The following is a 22,903-nucleotide window of genomic DNA, read 5'->3' as shown; positions in this document are numbered from 1 at the left end:
CTCCTCTTGTCCTGCTGCCTCCTAGTCACCCCTCTCCTCTTGTCCTGCTGCCTCCCAGCCATCCCCTCTCTCCTCTGGTCCTGCTGCCTCCCAGCCATCCCCTCTCCCCTCTGGTCCTACTGCCTCCCAGCCATCCCCTCTCCCCTCAGGTCCTGCTGCCTCCCAGCATTCACCTCTCTCCTCTGGTCCTGCTGCCTCCCAGCCATCCCCTCTCCTCTCTGGTCCTACTGCCTCCCAGCCATCCCCTCTCCCCTCAGGTCCTGCTGCCTCCCAGCCATCCCCTCTCCTCTCTGGTCCTACTGCCTCCCAGCCATCCCCTCTCCCCTCAGGTCCTGCTGCCTCCCAGCAATCCCCTCTCCCCTCTGGTCCTGCTGCCTCCCAGCCATCCCCTCTCCCCTCTGGTCCTGCTGCCTCCCAGCCATCCCCTCTCCCCTCTGGTCCTGCTGCCTCCCAGCCATCCCCTCTCCCCTCTGGTCCTGCTGCCTCCCAGCCATCCCCTCTCCCCTAACTCTCCAGGGTTGCTCTGCTCTGGGGAAGAGTGAGTTGTGACATAATGGCCATCTGTAACAGGCTTGCCTGGGATTGAAAGCTCAGCGTGACACAGCCTCCCCAACAATCATGTCTCTCTCTCTCTCTGCTGCCCAGTAAAGAGCTCCGCTGGGAGCGCTCTCTCTCTCTCTCTTTTTCTAGCACTAACTATCTGTCTCTCTTCAGTGATCTTTTTTTCTGTCTGTCTTTATTCTATTTACATTTTTTTGGGGGGGGGGGTTCACAGCAAAGCTGTGTTGTTCTTAGATATGGTTTTTCCTTGACATGCTCAAATAACAAAGATTGGTAACTTTTTTGTAATCTGTTTGACTAAGAGACTTTGAACTTTGTATGTCGGTGTCTTTCCTAATGTTGAACAAATTTGTCCATAACATCCGTCAAGATAGATTTTCCTCCATCTTTGACATTTTGGAAAACCTTTGAAAACATTTTGTTATTAACAAATCAAAAATCACATTTTACACTTTAAATCCACTCCACAGTAGCCTATCAACTCAAAACGTGTCATCACCATCCTGGACGTCCCTAAGATGAACCTCACTGAATGTGGTATTGATATCTAGAAAAACAAGGAAACTATATTAACAGTAATTCTTTGCAATATATAACACTAATGCTCAAAATCATCATCTCCTCATGAACCATATGGCAGATTCACTCCAGATTTGGTATTTAGACTTATTACATCAGTCGTTACTGGTTTTGAGACAAATATGGCCGCAATGTACCTATAGATGCATGTTAGCACATATGTTAATGATAAAAATGCTTAAAACATCTTCTTCTCATGAACCATGAGTCAGATTGGCTCCAGATTTGGTATATAAACTCAATTAATTATCCTCTAATGAATTTGAGAATGATTTGTTTCTGCATTCAAAGTCGGCCACTACACCACTAGATGGTACCATATCACACCAGGGCTATAAGAACTGAACCCATGGATATGAGGCCATGAAATTTGGTATGTAAACCTTATGTATTTGTCCTTAGAAGCTGTGTGAATATAAACTCACTGCAACCATAGATGGCTGCACCAGGCCAGTTGGTGACACTATAGATGTCATTGGCACCAGTGGCACCATAGAATGCTAGAGCAGTAACTATTGATTCAGTGATCTTTGTCTCATGCAATTGAAGGTTAGATTTAAATTTTACAGATGAACAATGAGAAATATCGTGATTAGTATATCTGCATAATCACATATTGTTGCCATATCACATGTTGTTGCCATATCACATGTTGTTGCCATATCATGTGGTCTGAACATAGTGAAACATTTATATTTTATTCTGGAAAATGAGAAACCTGAAGTCCTGCCGCTTGAGCAGTCAGTGTATTACAGCTGTGAGCGTGTATTGAAGTATTTTGGAATGCGAATGTGGAGTGTTAATGAACTTATCTTGTTCTTTCTCTCATCCTGTTGACCCTGTTCATTGCTGCTCTTTCTCTCTCCCTCCTCTCTCTCTCTCTCTCTCTCTCTCTCTCTCTCTCCTCTCTCTCTCTCCCTCCTCTCTCTCTCTCTCTCTCTCTCTCTCTCTCTCTCTCTCTCCCTCCTCTCTCTCTCTCTCCCTCCTCTCTCTCTCTCTCTCTCTCTCTCTCTCTCTCTTTCTTTCTTTCTTTCTTTCTGACCAAGAATTTAACAGAACTCTAGTCAGTGACAAATGAAACCCTCCTTTGGCCTTCTGCACCAACTGGCTTGACATCCTTGTGACAATATATTATGCTGTTCTTCATCCCAAAACCACAGTCCCACTTGTTTCATGGTATAAAGAGGCTACTAGAGCTGCAATGCTTTTTCCATTGATCGATGTAGAGCGTTAGCAGAGCAACACAAGAGCCCTAATGGCACCTGGGAGATTCCCAGTGGCACTTCCTAATGGCTAGAGTTGGTAAAAGCCACAGTGGGCCATTATTTACCTCTGGTGCATATCTGCTGTGTTGAGGACTGGTTAATAGCTCTTGTCTTCCATTTGTTCTAAGCAGCCTGAGTTTGTATTGTACAGTATGTTGAGACAGTGGGACCTGTTCAGTGTGGGAGTGAAGCATCAGATGTATTGGCCCAGACAGACAGCAAGCAGTGGTGTTTATTAGCCCTGTCTTGCATGAGCTGTCTGTTGAACAGCACATACAGTCATCTTTCCCAATGAAATGACACTGTTATCTCTCTCTCTGTCTAAGATCCCTTGTTGTCTCCCTGCTCTCCCACAGACATACGCGGGGACATGTAATGAACGGCTTCCCTGCTCTGATTGGGTGATGTATGGTGTTATTGGGTAGGATGAATCCCACATAACTCAAAGGATATGAGAAAGAGAGATAGAGAGAGAATGGGGGTGATAAAGAGAGGGAGACAATGGGGAACGATAAAGAGGGAGAGAGAGAATGGGGCGATAAAGAGAGAGAGAGAGACAATGGGGAGAGGTAAAAGAGAGAGAGAGAGACAATGGGGAGCGGTAAAGAGAGAGAGATAGAGAGACAATGGGGAGCGGTAAAGAGAGAGAGAGAGAAAGCAAGGAAGGGAAGTAGAGGAAGAGGGAGGGAGGGGGAAAGCGTGAGTGTTGTAGCTACATGGTTGTAAATATGAGAGTCTCCGTCACATTTTTACAGACCCTGACTCTGTTCCTATGGGAAATAACCCTTCAAATCATATACCCAGTCACATACCCACATAGTGAGTACACACACACACACACACACACACACACACACACACACACACACACACACACACACACACACACACACACACACACACACACACACACACACACACACACACAGAGAGAGAGAGAGAGAGAGACCAATCTTGGGTTCTTCATCAGGATCTGTGTATCGATCGGGATCCTGCGCCGGTCCTGAAAGTGAAGAAAAAAGGCGAGCAAATGGCTCTCAGGGAGGCTGAGAGAGGAGAGGGCAGAGTAGGGGTTAGAGGAGGTTAGGAGGAGGTTAGGAGGAGGTTAGAGGAGGTTAGGGGGAGGTTAGAGGAGGTTAGGGGGAGGTTAGGAGGAGGTTAGGAGGAGGTTAGAGGAGGTTAGGGGGAGGTTAGAGGAGGTTAGGGGGAGGTTAGGAGGAGGTTAGAGGAGGTTAGGGGGAGGTTAGAGGAGGTTAGGGGGAGGTTAGGAGGAGGTTAGGAGGAGGTTAGAGGAGGTTAGGAGGAGGTTAGGAGGAGGTTAGAGGAGGTTAGGGGGAGGTTAGAGGAGGTTAGAGGAGGTTAGGGGGAGGTTAGGAGGAGGTTAGGAGGAGGTTAGGAGGAGGTTAGAGGAGGTTAGGGGGAGGTTAGAGGAGGTTAGGGGGAGGTTAGGAGGAGGTTAGAGGAGGTTAGGAGGAGGTTAGGAGGAGGTTAGAGGAGGTTAGGAGGAGGTTAGGAGGAGGTTAGGAGGAGGTTAGGAGGAGGTTAGAGGAGGTTAGGAGGAGGTTAGGAGGAGGTTAGGAGGAGGTTAGAGGAGGTTAGGAGGAGGTTAGGAGGAGGTTAGAGGAGGTTAGGGGGAGGTTAGAGGAGGTTAGGGGGAGGTTAGAGGAGGTTAGGGGGAGGTTAGAGGAGGTTAGGGGGAGGTTATGAGGAGGTTAGGGGGAGGTTAGGAGGAGGTTGGAGGAGGTTAGGAGGAGGTTAGGAGGAGGTTAGAGGAGGTTAGGGGGAGGTTAGAGGAGGTTAGGGGGAGGTTAGAGGAGGTTAGGGGGAGGTTAGAGGAGGTTAGGGGGAGGTTAGGAGGAGGTTAGAGGAGGTTAGGGGGAGGTTAGAGGAGGTTAGGGGGAGGTTAGAGGAGGTTAGGGGGAGGTTATGAGGAGGTTAGGGGGAGGTTAGGAGGAGGTTAGAGGAGGTTAGAGGAGGTTAGAGGAGGTTAGGAGGAGGTTAGGAGGAGGTTAGAGGAGGTTAGGGGGAGGTTAGAGGAGGTTAGGGGGAGGTTAGAGGAGGTTAGGGGGAGGTTAGAGGAGGTTAGAGGAGGTTAGAGGAGGTTAGGAGGAGGTTAGGAGGAGGTTAGAGGAGGTTAGGAGGAGGTTAGAGGCATGGGAACTAACATCTGACCTCCAGAGGGTTTCTCACAAACTGCTCTCTCATCCATGTTTCATCTCCCTCATTAAAGCTGCATTGTGGAGGAGAGGCGGCCTGCTAGCTTAGCCCGGCCAGGCTGTTCTCTCTAACTGAGAGTGACTGAGCATTAAGCCATGGCACCACAGCACCTGCAGCCTCCTGCTGGCAGACTGTCAACTAGGAGCACCACAGAGCAGGGAAAGGGAAAGTGAGGAAGGTTGTAGGAGTGAACCGGACCAGACTCAGTGGCTGCATGTCTTCTAGCTGCAAGGATTCGTTATCTGTCGGTTTCTTAAATTAACACAAAGTAGACGGCAGGGACCCTGCTCATGAAACGTTGAGTTATTTTATTCCTCTGACTCCTCCTCCTCATCTCTTCCCCATCACAAATACATGTGTGATGCTGATGTATGGAGCAGAAGACAGGCTCTTTCACTTGACTAAATCCTCCAATGACCCCAAACTTTCTGCTTAAAATACCAACAGGCATGATAATGGGCAGAGAGAGATAAGGTGCTGGCGAGTTCCAAGAGCGAGCCAGCAGCCACTGTTCATGACATCAGTTTGTTTATTTTTGTCGTTAACTTTTATTCAACTACTATTCATCATTATTAGATGACGTTGCAAATATTCATTGCATTGACAACTAAACAATTTGTATACCCGTCTAAAAGACAAATTTGATTGTGTGTGTTGTTAACTCAGACTACTACAAGTATTTTCCTACCTTCCTAACTGACAATCTTCTATTAACCCATTTTGTTCAACTCCATGTTCCTCTCAACCCTAAATATCTATTACATGACTCTTCTATCTGTCCCTGTCCACGGGCCCTGTCTAATAAAGTTGTGTGCTGACTGTTTCCTCTGCAGAGCCCCAGTTGAAAGGCATCGTTACCAGGCTGTACAGTCAGCACGGATACTACCTGCAGATGCAGCCGGATGGCACCATGGATGGCACAAGGGACGAAGGCAGCTCCTTCTGTAAGTGTGTGTGTGTGTGTGTGTGTGTGTGTGTGTGTGTGTGTGTGTGTGTGTGTGTGTGTGTGTGTGTGTGTGTGTGTGTGTGTGTGTTTTGGCACATGGCCTGCCAGTCTGGCTAGTAGCCAGGTATTGTATACTTCTCTCAGTGTCTGGTCACTGGCACCAGTTGATTGCTCATTCAACAACCGCTGATCAGGGCTATTGGTCTGTGGCTGAGGTACTGAAGCCTATGCTTTTCCAGAATAGGTGGATACTAGATACTGGTATCCTGGTATACTGGAATAACCTATACGCAGCACACAACCCAATCACCATTAACACCAACTCAGATCAGGTCATGGCAACAGTACACAAAACCACACCAAGCACACAATTTGAAACACTGAAATATTCAGTGTTACACACAATGCATGACAAGTCTAAAACGACAAGGTGCAAAAAAAACTCCCTCATCCATAAAATCCTTCATATAGTGAGGTCATGTGAAGAGAAGATAGAAGGAGAAGTGGAGAAATAAAGAGAGAGATAAAGAAATAGAGAAAGAGAGTTGAAAGGGAGAGAATGGATCCGAAAGAGAGAAGGGGGAGTGAGAGGGATGTGTGCGGTGTGTGCTGACTGGGTCTGTCCACAGCTCTCCTCCTCTGGCCCAGCTGTCTGTGTGTGTGAGGAGGAGAGCAGAGAGGAGCGTGTGGAACAGATTGACTGGTCTTTGATTGGGCTGGAGTTTGTCAGAGGGTTTGGTGCAGGGTGACTATGACACTACAGAGTGATGAAAAGGGAAGAGAGAAGACAGCAGCATAGTGAGGCAGAGAATGGGGAGGTCACATCGGAGACTAATAGACATGGCTGCTTTCTTGATGGACCATGACATCAGTGTACAATAATATAGTTGTTATTCAGCAGGTAAATAAATAACCACCTGAGACGTCAAGGACCGCTCGCTTTGCAGGCTCTTTGTTTCAGTGAATTGTTTATTTACTTTTAATATGGATTGGATTTATGTATTGACTTTCAATATTAATCTTATTTGATTCCCAAAAGCGCCTTTAGAAACTGTCAACAGTGAAAATACACAAAATCAACAAGAGGATTTGACAAAGATCTTATTGAAATATACTTAGAGATTGGGAAAGCCAGATTCCCCCTCACATACAGCAAGGTCTGCAAATAAACTGACAACACAATCACATGTTGACAAAGACGCTGTGCTTCTTATTGCGTCGGGTTTAGGTTTCAGAATGGGTGTGGATTTGATAAGGATATTTAGTTGGCACATTTAAAATCCATGGAAGCAATAATTGTTCCTTTATCTCTCTCATCTCTACTTTCTCTTTTCCACCCGATCTGGCTTCTACTCTCTCCACTCTGTTTTCCTGTTCTGATGGTTCCATTGGTCTCTATGTAGAAAAGCTCAGTAACACCCCTGAAACCCGACACGCCCCAGAGAGAGTGAGAAGAGACAAGAGAGATAGAGGATAGACTTGTCCTTTCTCTTCCTTCCTTCCTCCCGCCTCTGCCCCTTCCTGACGTCTATTTCTGTCATCTTTCTGTCACTCCATCCTCTCTGTTGTTCACGCTCTCTTTCTCCCTTGTTTTCTCCCACTATCTCTCTCATATGCTCTCGTTCTATTCCTTTGTTTCACCAGTCCTCTTAACTGTCTTCAGGGAGGTGCTGTACCCAGAGTAGAGCAAGAGTATGGCAAACCTGAGGTGACGTGATGATAGCGCCTCACTCCAACAACACTCCATATCTTGCTCATGTAACTCTGGCTTAGGCTCAGAGAGGTCGTGACCTTTGTGCCTGGTAGGGTTATTCAGAGGTGAAACAACAGCCATATTAATTCCTATAGAAGACATCCTAGGAAGCTCTTGATTGCTGCTCTCTGGGTCGGTCTAATGTCAGTCTCATGCTCTAATGTTTCTCTCTCCTCCCTCCCTCTTTCCGCCTCTCTGCAGCACAATTCAACTTGATTCCTGTGGGTCTGAGGATCGTGGCGATCCAGGGGGCGAAGACAGGGCTCTACCTGGGCATGAACAGCGAGGGGTACCTCTACACCTCTGTGAGTCCACATGCTCAACAATACATAAACCAGTAGCAACATTGGACAATATGTCTTTAACAGTAATGTTTCTGAGTAAATCTGGGGGAAATGGCTGTGTGGCAATAGGCCAGTGCCAGCAATAGAGATACTCAGTGAAGCTTTGGCTCTCTAAATGACAGTTATAATGACCATGCAATGGCTGGAATAGCCATATCAGGAGTGGACTGCTGTTGCGAAATCTCCTCAATTACGGTCTGTGTTGTTGCTGTCCATGGTGCTGAACTCTGTGCCAGGAGAATCTGTTTGCTGTCCATGATGCTGAACTCTGTGCCAGGAGAATCTGTTTGCTGTCCATGGTGCTGAAATGGACTTCAATCTGGAGTTGCACATCCTGTTCCATGGGCTTGGATTCAGCGGTGCAGTTGAGCCACTTAGAAATATACACCCCCCATTCAAAAATATGGGGTCACTTAGAAATGTCCTTGTTTTTGAAAGAAAAGCACATTTGTTGTGCATTAAAATAACATCAAATTGATAAGAAATACAGTGTAGACATTGTTAATGTTGTAAGTGACTATTGTAGCTGGAAACGGCTGATTTTTTATTGAATATCTACATAGGCGTACAGAGGCCCATTATCAGCAACCATCACGCCTGTGTTCCAATGGCACGTTGTGTTAGCTAATCGAAGTTGATCATTTTAAAAGGCTAATTGATCATTAGAAAACCCTTTCGCAATTATGTTAGCACAGCTGAAAACTGTTGTGCTGATTAAAGAAGCAATAGAACTGTCCTTCTTTAGACTAGTTCAGCATCTGAAGTGACCCCAAACTTTTGAATGGTAGTCCATATATTTATTTTGTCCATGTAGCCTGCAGGTATACATTTGTGTTGAATCTGCAATGTACAATTTTATGGGGGTTGAATACCGTATGCAGCTATAGTACAGCGTCTGTACTGAGGATGTACTGTTCAGCGTTAAGTCTCTTTACCGAGCTTAGGTAATAGGGTGTAAGCTCTGTGTGTGATTAAGGATGAAAGGTTACTGTGCCCCGAGCGTCTAGATTGCCACACAACATAAAAACAGCAGAATAATAGCAAGGGATTAGCCACTGTAGTGTGACCAATTACCTACACTGTGTCTGGTGCTACTGTAAAGGACATAGAGCAATAGCATTACAGAGTGGTGGAACATTCCCTCACTGTGTGTGTGTGTGTGTGTGTGTGTGTGTCACAGCATCCATTTTTTAAAACACAGGGCATAACCGTGCGATACTACATTCATAAAGGGGCGGCAGCGTAGCCTAGTGATTAGAGCGTTGGATTAGTAACCGAAAGGTAGCAAGTTCAAATCCCCGAGCTGACAAGGTACAAATCTGTCGTTCTGCCCCTGAACAAGGCAGTTAACCCACTGTTCCTAGGCTGTCATTGAAAATAAGAATTTGTTCTTAACTGACTTGCCTAGTTAAATAAAGGGGGAAAAAAATAATGAAGTCTGTCAGTGGACAGTGCATGTAGGGCAGATGCATTCAAGTTGGGAGAGTCACGGAGAACAATCATTTGTCAGTCGTTGGAGCGTTGGTGTAAGGTTGTAACAGCTACACCTCTGTCAGTGTGAGAGAGAGAATATCCCTGAGCTGAAGATTAACATTCAGCAATGAGAAGGCGTTTGTCTCTGTGTGTACAGAGGCAATAGGAGTATCGGGTTCAAAGGAAACACAATCACAACCCCTTGGTATGTGGCTTCAAGCAGACAGACAGAGTGTCTTCCCTTAGAATAGAATCATGCTGAGGATGTGTAACCTTGTGTGTTTGGTGTGTGTTACAGTCACACACATCGGTAAGCTGTTGTTTGTGAGTGCGGATGCATGTTTGAAACATTGATGTATTCTGTTTTGTGACTGTGTGGGTGAGAGGCTGAGGTGAGTGACAACAAGAGACACAGAGGACACTGCCATTGGGGAAAACCTCTGCAGCGCTCTCACTCTCTCTCACTCGCTCTCTCACTCACTCTCACTCACTCTCACTCTCTCTCACTCGCTCTCTCACTCACTCTCACTCACTCTCACTCTCTCTCACTCGCTCGCTCTCTCACTCACTCTCACTCTCTCTCTCTCACTCACTCACTTTGATTCTTTGTCCTCCTCTTTTCAATTAGGCTGTGCATTGCAGTAAAAGCGTGATCAGTCAGCTTTTGTCAGGCTAGTGAAGCACATAGCCCAGGAGGGCAGTATGGAGCTAATGACAAGGGGGAACTCCATGTCACAGCTCTGTTGTCTCAGCCATGAGCCTTAGCTTCCCTATACCTGTAGGAGACTCCAGGAAAATGGCTTCTTTCCTGGTAAAAATAGTGCTCAGCTCTGTCCTGACCCATTTTATCATCTGTGTTCTCTGGAAAACCCTCCTGGGCCATGAGAGGGGGGAGATGTGCGAGAGAAGGGGGCCGATTGTGTGTGTTTGTGTGTGTGTGTGTGTGTGTGTGTGTGTGTGTGTGTGTGTGTGTGTGTGTGTGTGTGTGTGTGTGTGTGTGTGTGTGTGTGTGTGTGTACGTGAGTGAGTGAGTGAGTGAGTGAGTGAGTGAGTGAGTGAGTGAGTGAGTGAGTGAGTGAGTGAGAGAAAGACAGACAGACAGAGCGATGGTGGGTGGGAAGTGGCACAATTGAGAGACTAGATTTCACAGATGCAGTTCCAGTGCATGCCAATCAGGCCTCTGACATGAGCCGCGGTGACTGCGTATTTAATGCGTGTGTTGATGTATGTATGCATACCTTAAATTAGAATGTCTATGATGTGATATATGTTCAGCGCATTTGTGTAGTGGTTGATGTGTGTGGGCAGATTTTACACATGCGGTTGTGTATATTTGAGTGGATAATTGGGTTTGTGTCTGTGCTTGTATGAGTAATTTCTATTGTCTGCGTTGAATTGCTTGTGAGGTTACACATGTAAATCACTGTAATATCTATGTGGTGCTGTATCCATGTGTGTGTGTGTGTGTGTGTGTTTTTTTGTCTGTGTGCATGCATCCGTGTGTGTGTGTGTGTGTGTGTGTGTGTGTGTGTGTGTGCGTGAGTGTGTGTGTGAGACAGAGAGAGAGAGAGAGAAAGAGAGAGACAGAGAGAGAGACACACCTTTCCTGATGAATGGCTGTGTATTCCATTCTTCACCTGTGAGGGCTGCATTGAGATGCAGGACAACACAGCCGTCCAGATAGCATCAACCCCTCACAATGGGGGAGAGAGAGAACAGGAGAGAGCTGGAAAAAACAGGAAAGGGGAAGAAGAGAAGAGTAATCGGGCAAAACGGCAGGGATAGAGAAACAAGGGATGAGGTAGAGAGAAACGGAATGGAATGATGCAGAGGCAGACATGCTGCCAGCCAGGCAATGAAGTGCACTTAGGAGAAGTAATGCTGTGTGCAGGCAGGGTTCCTTCTTTCTATTCATTTATCATTAGCCAGCCCCAAGGCCCTCTGCTAAGATGGTACTAATAAGTAAGAGATGTAGACTTGGTTGCCGCACCAGTGGCATCTGTTGTTGTAGTCTTTCCAGCCACACAGCATTAGATAGTGTGTACATATCTGTATGTGTATTGGGTGTGAGTGTGTTGTGAACAAAGAGCTTTGTTTTGACAGATGTATCACTGCTGTGTAATTTACCCTGAGCCTATGAAAAAGACCACTGCTGGTCTAATGACACACAGAGACATCATAAGTACACTATCTCCCTCCGTTCTCTCTCTCCTATGAAGGGGATATTGAAAGGGGGATGACAAATGGAGGTATAAAGGGATGAGAGGTGGATGCGTGGTCACCTCTGTCACTCCCCTGCATGTGAATCACATCAACAGAGACTGTCAATCAACCCAGAGATGAGTGTACAGTAGGCAGTAGACTCCACTTACACATCCCCTAGCCCCAACTCACTCTGCTCCTAGCTATCACTCACACAATATAACATCATACCAAGCCGTGGCATCATAAACCATTAGAGAAGGGCCATGTAGTTATGGTGACAGAGGGCCATCTGCATGCCTCACATGCTGACTACACCGGCCAGGCGCTCGCGTCCGCCGTCGCGCTCATGTTGGTTTTGTCCATCCACACCAGACACAATCTGGGCAGGCAGGTTAAAATACCAAAACCAACTGTGAATCAACTACATTCATTTCGGGGCAGGTCGAAACACACATGAAACATTTATGGATCTTTAGCTAGCTTGTCCTGGGAGATGAACATTTGGTTGTTATTTTAGCTGGCATGCATATGGTCCTCTTTTTAGCTGGTTCTTTGTAGAATTTTGACCCGGAGTCATACAAAATCGTGTTTCTCTACTCCGACGATTAATCCACAGATAAAAAGGGAAGCCTAGTTTGTTTTTAGTTCATCGTTAATGAATCTCTCCTCTTTTGTCTTTCAAGCTTCCACGTAGGTCTGTAACTTCCTGATATCCAGTTAGGAGGGGACTTGCAGCGTGTGGCGCGTCTCAAATAGAAACAAGCTCTATTTTAACGCTTGGGTACGCAGGCGCTCGTTCACAACCTCCAGCCCAATCAAAGACCAGCGCTCGAGCGGTGTGGGTGAAATTATTGAATAACATGTATTTTGCAATGCTCGTGCACACAACATGACCAGTGAGGTCAGCCTCACCCTCTGTTAACCCTTCTCTTTAAGTGCATATACAGTGCCGTGAAAAAGTATTTTCCCCCTTTCAGATTTTTTCTATTTTTGCCAATTTTTTTATACTAAATGTTATCAGATCTTCAACCAAAACCTAATATTAGATAAAGGGAACCTGAGTTTATAAATAACCAAAAAAATGGATACTTAATTTTTTTAATTTAATTAACAAAGTTATGCAACGCCCAATTCCCCTGTGTGAAAAAGTAATTGCCCTCTTACACTCAATAACTGGTTGTGCCACCTTTAGCTGCAATGACTGCAACCAAATGTTTCCTGTAGTTGATCAGTCTCTCACGTCGCTGTGGAGGAAATTTGGGCGACTCTTGCATGCAGAACTGCTTTAACTCAGCAACATTTGTGGGTTTTCAAACATGAACTGCTGGTTTCAAGTCCTGCCACAACATCTCAATTGGGATTAGGCCATTCTAAAATGTTAAATGTGTTGCTTTTTAACTATTTACATGTATACTTGATTGTGTCTTTTGGATCATTGTCTTGCTGCATGACCCAGCTGTGCTTCAGCTTCAGCTCACAGATGAATGGCCTGACATTCTCCTGTAGAATTCTCTGATACAGAGCAGAATTTATGTTTCCTTCTATTAAGGCAAGTCGTCCAGGTCCTGAGGCAGCAAAGCATCCCCAAACCATCACATTACCACCACCATGCTTGACCATTGGTATGAGGTTCCTAATGTGGAATTCAGTGTTTGGTTTTCGCCAGGCATAATGGGACCCATCTTGTCCGAAAAGTTGACTCAAGTGTGCCAAAAGGCAACTGAAAGCACCTGGATGATCATCAAGACTCTTGGAAGAATGTTCTATGGACAGATGAGTCAAAAGTATAACTTTTTGCATGACATTGGGTATTGCATAACTATGCCACTATGTTTAACAGCAAAGAAAAAACCCTAAATGATAGTTTTTCAACTTGAATTTTCTGACTTTTCCTAGAGTGACCCCAACGTTAGAAAAAGTGAAACATCGCCTTTGTTGATATTTCCATGAAAGCTGTACACCACCAGAGTACAAAGATTGTCTTAGGGTCATTTTTTGTCCCGGCAGTTATAAAATCATTTACACACCACAAAAACAACAAAGACACGCACACACACACACAATGAGAAATTTAGATTATGTGTGCTACTGATTGAACTCAGCCAGCAGCTCCTGAAGAGGAAGATCACTATGGTTGGCACAGTTAGAAAGAACAAGCCTGAGCTCCCCCCTGCACTCGTAAGAAAAGAGGCCTTCTCATCAAAGTTTGCCTTCACTCCCACCACCACTCTATTTTCTTACATCCCAAAGAGGAACAAGAATGTGGTCCTCCTGAGCACACTGCACAAAGTGGCTTATTTCAGTGATCATGAGGACAGGAAGCCAGCCATCATCCTGGACTACAACCACAACAAAGGATGCGTGGACAACCTGGACAAGGTGATTGGAACTTACAGCTGCAGGAGGATGACTGCCCGCTGGCCCCTGGTCATCTTCCATAACATCATTGATGTGTCCTCATACAATGCCTTCTTGATATGGAACAAGATCAACCCTACCTGGATGCCTGATAATGGAAACAAGAGGAGGGTGTTCCTGGAGCAGCTGGGAAAGGCACTTGTAACCCCACGCATTCAAAGAAGGGAGCGCCTGCCCCACACAGCAGCCTCTGCAGCACTTGTGAAAGCTATTCAGGGGACTGAATCTTGTCCTGATCCACCCGAGGCTGCAGCTGGGGCAGGCAACAGGAGGAGATTCCAATTCTGCCCCCCAAAGAAGGACTGTAAAACAAATACTATGTGCTGCACATGTGAAAAATACATCTGCAAAGTCTATGCACACACACTTGCATACTGTCCTACATGTGCTAATTAGAGATGATTGATTTATGTTCTTCACATTTTTGTTTTGTATCTATTATCTTATTTTATTTGTATTTATTGTTGTTGTTTATACACTTTGTGCTGCTTTATTTTAAGGGTTTAGTGAAGGCAGGTCATTTTTTACCCTTAGGACAAGGGGAGTATACAGAATGTTAAGACTACACAAGGGTTAACTTATGTAATAGGCCATGTCACAGAACATCTGCACCTGGTTCTAAAAACATCAACAACATGTGCTAGTGTCCCCCACCTCTGCACACTCCGACACACACACACACACACACACACACACACACACACACACACACACACACACACACACACACACACACACACACACACACACACACACACACACACACACAGAGAGGAAAGACCCAATAAAAGATTCAGTGAAGGTTTTGAGGGGGGTTGTTGCTACAGCGTTAATGCAGCACCATGAAAATATGGCGGGATTACTGTAGCTAGGCAGATTTCACAGCATCTCTTAGAATACCCAGGACTGCTGGGGATGGTCAACAGACCCAGGCAGGGCTGCCTAATGTGTCACTACCACCCCTGCTGGCAATACAGAGCACTACACCAAGGAAACAGGACCTCAGTCTTACTATGAGCCGAACACATATTGTAATTTACTCTCCCGTCATATTTACTAAGCATTTGCACTGGTGCAAGAGGTAATTTACTTATCAGGGAAGAACAGACAAAGTAGAAGTGGCAGTAAGTGCTAAAGATGACATTTTGTTATGCGAAAGGAGATTGTTTGAAAGGGAGAAAGTGGCATAGAACTCCCCCACTATGAGAGGCTCTCAATTACACACTCCTCACATTTTCTCCCCTCTCTTCCTAACGCCACCATACATCACGCTACGTTGCTCTCCTGAAACACTAGTTAGGCCAAGGACTCAGGCCAGGGTGATAGCACACAAGGTGTTTACATTGTAGCTGTTACCTCTTCCTCACCCATCAGTCATTCATACATTTAGGGCTATTCATGCAGATTCATAGAGAGAATCTCAATGGAATACTCCTCTCCTAGCCTCCTTCTCAAAACCATTGGTTGAGAAAGCCAGAGGTCCCACCTCTCCTCCCATGGGTTTTGAGAAGGAGGTGGGACATCTGACGTTCTCAACCAATGGTTTTGAGAAGGAGGCTAGGAGAGGAGTATGCCATTGAGATTCTCTCTATGAATCTGCACGACTAGCCCTAAATGTATGAATGACTGATGGGTGAGGAAGAGGTAACAGCTACAATGTAAACACCTTGTGTGCTATCACCCTGGCCTGAGTCCTTGGCCTAACTAGTGTTTCAGGAGAGCAACGTAGCGTGATGTATGGTGGCGTTAGGAGTTCAGCTTCCTGGAGCAGGTAGAATACGTGTGATCAGGCACTGAGGGAGGAGGAGGAGGAAGAGGAGGAGGAGAAAGGAGAGGGGTGAAGAGAAGGTCGGGACACTGCTCTGCATGATAAAGAGGTTCTTCCCATCCTCAGGATTCTCTGCATGGATGCTGGATATTACCTATTTCGCCAGCTTTCATTAGAATTCATTCTGGCTGGAGATGCAGGGAAAGGAGGCTGCCCAAGTCAGTCAGTAAATCAGAAGTGAAGAATGAGATTTTTATTTAATTTAATATTTTGTCCCCCCCTCTTCTACAGTTAAAAATGGTGACCCTCCCTGTCACGTTCAACACACACTCAGCAATTATTTACTCCACTGGTGGTTCTATAGGTACCCAGTGGAAGTTCAAAGGTCACATTGTGTGTGTGTGTGGGGGGGGGGGGGGGGGGTGTCTTCCATTCTACAGAGATAGATAGTAGATTACCTGGGTCCTTGAGGCTGACTCATGGATTAAAGGCATGGTAATTACAGAAACTAGGTTGTAGGAGATTTGTTATAGCAGTCATGGTAGCTGAGTTGGAGGTTATGAGGATGATTAGTTCAGGGGTTTAGCGGTCGGTTATGATGAGGGTCCTTCCTCTGTGCTGACGTCTTTCCAGGAAACCTCAGGAGACGTCCTGCTAACATATGCTGTTAGATAGACGTCATAATGAAGATGTGGGTTATAATTAGGCTCATTCTACAGGATTTATCATAATTATCGTCATGGTAGTGTTTACAAGTACAATATGTGGATTATAGTCAGGGTCATTTCAGAAGTCGACTGGTGGGTTTTCATGAGGGTATAATTTCAGAGAGGAAATTGTGTTATCATGAGGGTCATTTCAGAATTGAAGGTTATCTAGGTCTTAGTAATGGGTTATCCTGCCTGGTGATGATTCAGAGGCTGATTGGTGGGTTTTGGTGACACAGAGGTCAGTGGTAGGGTCCTAGGTTATGGTGATTGAAGACTAATTGTCCTTGGTGCTCTGCTTCCAACTGCAGGTCCTGGGGGAGAACCAGGGGAGAACCAGGGGAGCAGGCATCAGACTCAGACCCTCTCTCTCCAAATGACATGCCTCTGGCATTAAACAAAGCCTGTGTGTCCATGTATGCTGATGATTCAACTATATACTTGTCAGCAACCACAGCTAATGAAGTCACTGAAACCATTAACAAAGAGTTGCAGTCAGTTTTGGAATGGGTGGCCAGTAAATTGGACCTAAACATCTCTAAAACTTAAACTAAGCTCGAGACCTCAGCTGAATCTGGTCATGAATGGTGTGGCTGTTGAACAAGTTGAGGAGAATAAATTACTTGGTGTTACCTTAGATTGTAAACTGTCATGGTGAAAACATAATAGATTAAATGGTTATAAAGATGGGGAGAGGTTTGTCTGTAATAAAGAGATGTTCTGCTTTTTTGAAACCACACTCCGTAAAGCAAGTCCTACAGGCTCTAGTTTTGGCTTATCTTAAAAATTCCAAATTGTTTGCATAGTCAACTTATGCACAGCTCTGACACACACACTTGCCCCACCAGACATGCCACCAGAGGTCTTTTCATAGTCCCCCAAATCTAGAACAAATTTAAGAAAGCGCACAGTACTATATAGAGCCATTATTGCATGGAACTCCCATCCATCTCATATTGCTGAAATGAACAGCAGACCTGGTTTAAAAAACCAGATAAAGCAACACCTCACGGCACAACGCCTCTCCCCTATTTGACCTAGATATTTTGTGTGTATGTATTGATATGTAGGCTACGTGAGCTGTTTTTAAACGTAAATAGTTATGTCCTTGAGCTGTTCTTGTCTATTAATGTTCTGTATTATGTAATGTTTCATGTTTTGTGTGGACCCCAGGATGAGTAGCTGCTGCTTTTGCAACAGCTAATGGGGATCCTAATAAAATACCAAATACCCTTTCTCTCCCTCTCCACCCTGATTAATAATGAATGAAGCAGATCATCTATCAAGCTCCTTAAGATACCAAACCTGACAGAAGACGTATAAATAACTCTGTGATCTGGGGGGGCTGGGGGTGGAAAGTACCTACAGATGAGGGTGGCTCAGGTGGTCCGGAGGTACGATAGAGAAAACAGGGTCGAGGGGAACTGAGGAAGGATATGAGGGCATGGCGGAGCGGGGCGAGGTGGAGATATGGTACCGCGTGATTGACTTTCCCAGACACGCACAGCACCTTGAAGGTGAGAGGTGATGATCTGGGAGCGTGTGACCATGGAGCTCCTTCATCCCTGACGAGTCCACTACTGACTCCTTAATGCCCCTTCTTATTGCCGACTCGTCCTCCCCCAGTCCTCCACCGTCTCCCTCAGTCTCCCTGAGCCCCAGAGAAAGTCTCCAGTCAGCTGTTTCTGCCCTTCTGCTCGCACTATATAAATCGTGCAGATTGGGTTTGCTCTCTGGCAAAGGAAGGAGGCTGACGGTGACTAAGAGAGATGTATACCTGTCGCTAGTGGTTACAATCACCAGGCAACATTATGCAGGGTTTAGTGGTCCTTATGTTAGTTCTGGACATAGAGGGGTTAAACACTGGTGTAGGGACTGGGGAGATGTTCTAACAGCCAATAACTGTCGAGTTTCCATCTGAGATTTACCCCAGTGTTTTACCCAAAAGGCTCAGACTTTTCTGTTTCCGTCTACGCGGGCCGGCAGCCATGTTTTACTGGGCCATGGCTTCGGTGGAACTGCTCTAACTTGGGGACACCTTCTCACAAAGCAATAGTCTTGAATGACGTAGAGGTTGTTGATTCTGCTCGCCCCATGTTTCTGGTCGCCCCATGTTTCTGGTCACCCCAAGTTTCTGGTCGCCCCATGTTTCTGGTCACCCCAAGTTTCTGGTCGCCCCATGTTTCTGGTCGCCCCATGTTTCTGGTCACCCCAAATTTCTGGTCACCCCAAGTTTCTGGTCACCCCATGTTTCTGGTCACCCCAAGTTTCTGGTCACCCCAAGTTTCTGGTCGCCCCATGTTTCTGGTCACCCCATGTTTCTGGTCACCCCAAGTTTCTGGTCGCCCCATGTTTCTGGTCGCCCCATGTTTCTGGTCACCCCAAATTTCTGGTCACCCCATGCTTCTGGTCGCCCCATGTTTCTGGTCACCCCAAGTTTCTGGTCACCCCAAGTTTCTGGTCACCCCATGTTTCTAGTCACCCCAAGTTTCTGGTCGCCCCATGTTTCTGGTCGCCCCATGTTTCTGGTCGCCCCATGTTTCTGGTCACCCCAAGTTTATGGTCACCCCATGTTTCTGGTCGCCCCAAGTTTCTGGTCGCCCCATGTTTCTGGTCACCCCATGTTTCTGGTCACCCCATGTTTCTGGTCACCCCATGTTTCTGGTCACCCCAAGTTTCTGGTCGCCCCATGTTTCTGGTCGCCCCATGTTTCTGGTCACCCCATGTTTCTGGTCGCCCCATGTTTCTGGTCACCCCAAGTTTATGGTCACCCCATGTTTCTGGTCGCCCCAAGTTTCTGGTCGCCCCATGTTTCTGGTCGCCCCATGTTTCTGGTCGCCCCATGTTTCTGGTCACCCCATGTTTATGGTCGCCCCATGTTTCTGGTCGCCCCATGTTTCTGGTCGCCCCATGTTTCTGGCCGCCCCATGTTTCTGGTCGCCCCAAGTTTCTGGTCGCCCCATGTTTCTGGTCGCCCCATGTTTCTGGTCACCCCAAGTTTCTGGTTGCCCAAAGTTTCTGGTCACCCAAAGTTTCTGGTCACCCAAAGTTTCTGGTCACCCCAAGGAAACACAATAACACTAGAGCCCATATTAACATAAGACAGCGGTGGCACACAGGTGTGGGGTAAGTCTTAGGTGGAGGAGCACCATAAATGTTGGAAAAGCTTCAACTTCGAAGGGGATGGGTGCTGCTATGTGTGTTCACTTTCAGCCAGTATTACAGTGTGTTAGTGCTCTGTATTGAATTTTGAAATTGAAGGTTGAAAGGGACTTCCATCTCAACCATTTGTTCTGCCTCCGTACTTTCATGTGTTTCCAAAATAAAGGCGAATGTATTGTTGTGTGTGTTATTCATTTGCATACTATGTGCGCTTATTTGTAGGTATGTGTCAATCTTTTGTTTATGGGAGAGTTTCCCAGTGGTTTCTCCCTTCCACTGTACCTTAAAGGGCTTTGTTAAGTTTATACCACTGATGCTATAACGTAATCCCTCACTATGAGTGGAATAATTCCACACTCTTCTCCCCAAAGACCAGGAAATTCTCGCTTTTTCAAAGAAACATGAATACACATAGAATCCTAGCATTCCCTTCCGTTCCCCTTAGACACAACTCTCTTAATGAATATGTTTTTCACTGAGTGTGTGTGTGCGCCTACGGTATTTGTGAGCACATACTATGCATGCATTGGAATGTCTGTTTGTGTTTCTGTGTTGGCTTAGTGGGTACAGTCGATCCTCTCATGATGTGTGTTGTGTTTGTTCTCCTTTAGGAACACTTCACTCCAGAGTGTAAGTTCAAGGAGAGTGTGTTTGAGAACTACTACGTGACCTACTCCTCCATGCTCTACCGCCAGAACCAGTCGGGCCGCTCCTGGTATATCGGTATCAACCGCGACGGACAGGTTATGAAGGGCAACCGGGTGAAGAAGACCAAAGGAGCCGCACACTTCCTGCCTAAAGTTATAGAAGGTTGGTCCCGTGCCCTCCTGTCCAAGCTATGATGAATGTTTGAGAGGAACAAATAAGACACGGATATATCAGAAACATATTAAGTTATCATAGATGTCCACTGGACACTCAACTGTTTTCTCTCTTCTGCTCCACAGTTGCCATGTACAAGGAGCCATCGCTACACGAACTAGTCAATGAACAGAAAGAAAAAGAGAAGGAAAAAGAGAAGGAAAAAGATAAAGACAGCCCCGCTCGGAAGACACTGAAGACGTCAGAAGAACGTCATGAAATAACATTCTCCATCAAGAACTGCAGGAAAGAGAAAAAAGCTCCCAAGGCTGACGCGTCGTAGCACAGGGGACCTAGGGGAGGGGAGGGGGAGCAGTGACACTGAGAACTCAATGGGGACTCAATCACCGATCATACGTTGGGCTGGCTGGAGGAATGGCCCTCATGGGCCCCCTTTACCAGAAGTGCCCTGGGCTGCACCATGCTGAAGTGCCAGGGGTCGACAGCTCATCAGCAGCTCACCAGGTCTGGTTCTGGGAGGGTTTCTTCTCACCTGTCACCAGAGAGAGAGAGATGGACCAGTGCCCGAGCCAGCATCCCCACCCTTCCTCCCTGTCAATCACCTCTACCCCTCCTCTAGTACACTCACTACCAAAAGCACAGCCTGTGTCATACCTCTTTAAATGATCTACTGCCCTCCATCACCTGTCTCAATTTTCAGAAATCACCTACCCTCGCCCACACACAGTCATTTCTAATCAGTGTATTTTGATGTGTGTGCGTGCGATTGTGTGTGTGTATGTTGGAGAAAAAGTGTAACACTAATCACTTTATGTCATCATAATCGCCATGCGTGGGTCCACTCTTCTAAGTAATGGAAATCACCATGGTGACAGTGTCGCCATGCCTGGCCTCCACCATCTGCCCACCTGCAAATCACACACCCCACAGCTGGACTTGGGCCATCAAAATGATGTTTTATTGGACAACATCAGGGGGATCTATTTATATTTGATAGTAGGCCTGTCTGTTGAACGGCAGTCAGCCAATCAATTTCAAAAATGCCAAATGTTCTGCTGAAAGAGAAAAGTCAAGCCAGCTCTTTTGGGATCAGAGATATCTACAGGCTACAGGATAACTTTTTCAGTGACCAGCCTTTTCTAGCTCACTCTTTCAAAGTCCATTTCTCCTTTGATCAATCACAATGAGGAAATAAATGGAGGGAACTGAAGAAGTTTATCATATTAAATCATGAGGATGATGTAAAGGATGATAATGAGGATGATAAGGATAACGATAATTACAATGGTTACAGTGATTATGGTGATATTGATGATTCAACTGCCGCATAACCTTGCAATAATCTCACAGGCAAAATAACGAGACAGAAATGTCAGGGTGTTCCATTAACTGAAGTTGATAGCCATTTGCCCTTCTGGAGCCATGAAAGCACCATGTCCAAATTACTATTAGAACCCTGACTGGTACATGACTGCCATGTGTGGCCCACATAACAGTAGCCTGACAGAGATGATTTCAGATTGGGCTCAGCAGGCTGATTCTGAGCATGTGAGAGAGTGATGGAGCTAAATGCCCTCTGGGCCCAATGTTATTATGATGCAACTCTTTGAAGGTTATTTCCTGGGGATTTAATGGAATACAGCCATAATTGCTTAAGTTATTCGCTTAAATGTATGTAAAAAAAAATGTAACATGTCTCTGCAATATTTGTACACTGTTGAGTCTCTGTCAGAGCTGGGCTGTGTTAAAAAAGAAAGTACGGCATTTTATACAAGTGAAGGAGATAGTGACAGTGGTTATGAATGTGTATGCTTAAAAAAACTCCCAATTGCTAGCCTCCAAAACTCACCTTGTGGTGCTCATAATTCACTAAACTATTTCAGATAAATGGTAAGGATTGGACCTGTTCAATCTGATAAAATTCTCTGCCACCTTAAAGGTAGTGCTAGCGACCACTGAGTGTATCCTTTGCTTGGCAACTGTTGTCGACATGAAGCAGAGTTTAAAGCTGACATCAAAGTCTGAGGAGGCTCTTAACTGGAGCACAATAGATATATGAGACTTTCTGGATGAGTTTTTATAAGACACAGCTGGAGCACCTACTTGCTATTCTAAAGACATCTCACTGCTTATCCCTTCCCCAGAGTTCTCAAATCACCACAGAGGAATCTACTCGCAAATATGGATTTCTTTGTGTGCGTGGCTGTTTGTGATTGTGTTCTTCTCCCAGTGTATGGATGTTTGTGGGAATATGTGAGTTTATTTTGGTATAGTGTGTGTATCCATGTTTGTGCAAGTGTCTGTTTCAGTGTGTGTGTGTGTGTGTGTTGAGTGGGAGGGGACTTCTACAATGTCCTTCATACTGGACATGGGGCACTGTGAGGGGTGTCTTAGTGATGTCCTTCATACTGGACATGGGGCACTGTGAGGGGTGTCTTAGTGATGTCCTTCATACTGGACATGGGGCACTGTGAGGGGTGTCTTAGTGATGTCCTTCTCTGGGGAGATGACGTTTGGGTGACAAATGGCCACCTTTCAAACACAGCACTGCCACTGCATTGTTATTGGCCTGAGAGTGCTGAAGAAAGCAATGGGCAGTAACATCTGAAACAAACCATGGACATAACAGTACAACATACACAGGGACATCCTGGTGTACAGAAGGCTGATTTTCTGAGCATGG

At 45.9% G+C, this 22,903-nt stretch overlaps 1 protein-coding gene across 1 annotated transcript in view; it reads left to right on the top strand.

Annotated features, from left to right (window-relative positions):
- The window catches only part of LOC115154625 (fibroblast growth factor 11-like), a 53,485-nt gene extending 30,905 nt beyond the window's left edge, over window positions 1–22,580 (top strand). The window contains exons 2-5 of the mRNA XM_029701065.1: window positions 5,456–5,566; window positions 7,523–7,626; window positions 20,010–20,208; window positions 20,346–22,580. Coding sequence (XP_029556925.1) covers window positions 5,456–5,566; window positions 7,523–7,626; window positions 20,010–20,208; window positions 20,346–20,542 — 611 coding nt within the window. The 3' untranslated portion in view covers window positions 20,543–22,580. The remainder of the gene's footprint in view (window positions 1–5,455; window positions 5,567–7,522; window positions 7,627–20,009; window positions 20,209–20,345) is intronic.
- The last annotated feature ends 323 nt before the right edge of the window (window positions 22,581–22,903 follow it).

The sequence above is a fragment of the Salmo trutta genome, chromosome 19 (genome assembly GCF_901001165.1).
Source record: "Salmo trutta chromosome 19, fSalTru1.1, whole genome shotgun sequence".
In the NCBI taxonomy this organism is placed as follows: domain Eukaryota; kingdom Metazoa; phylum Chordata; class Actinopteri; order Salmoniformes; family Salmonidae; genus Salmo; species Salmo trutta.
The sequence above is the reverse complement of the archived record's forward strand: the minus strand, read 5'-3'. Positions and strand labels throughout refer to the sequence as shown.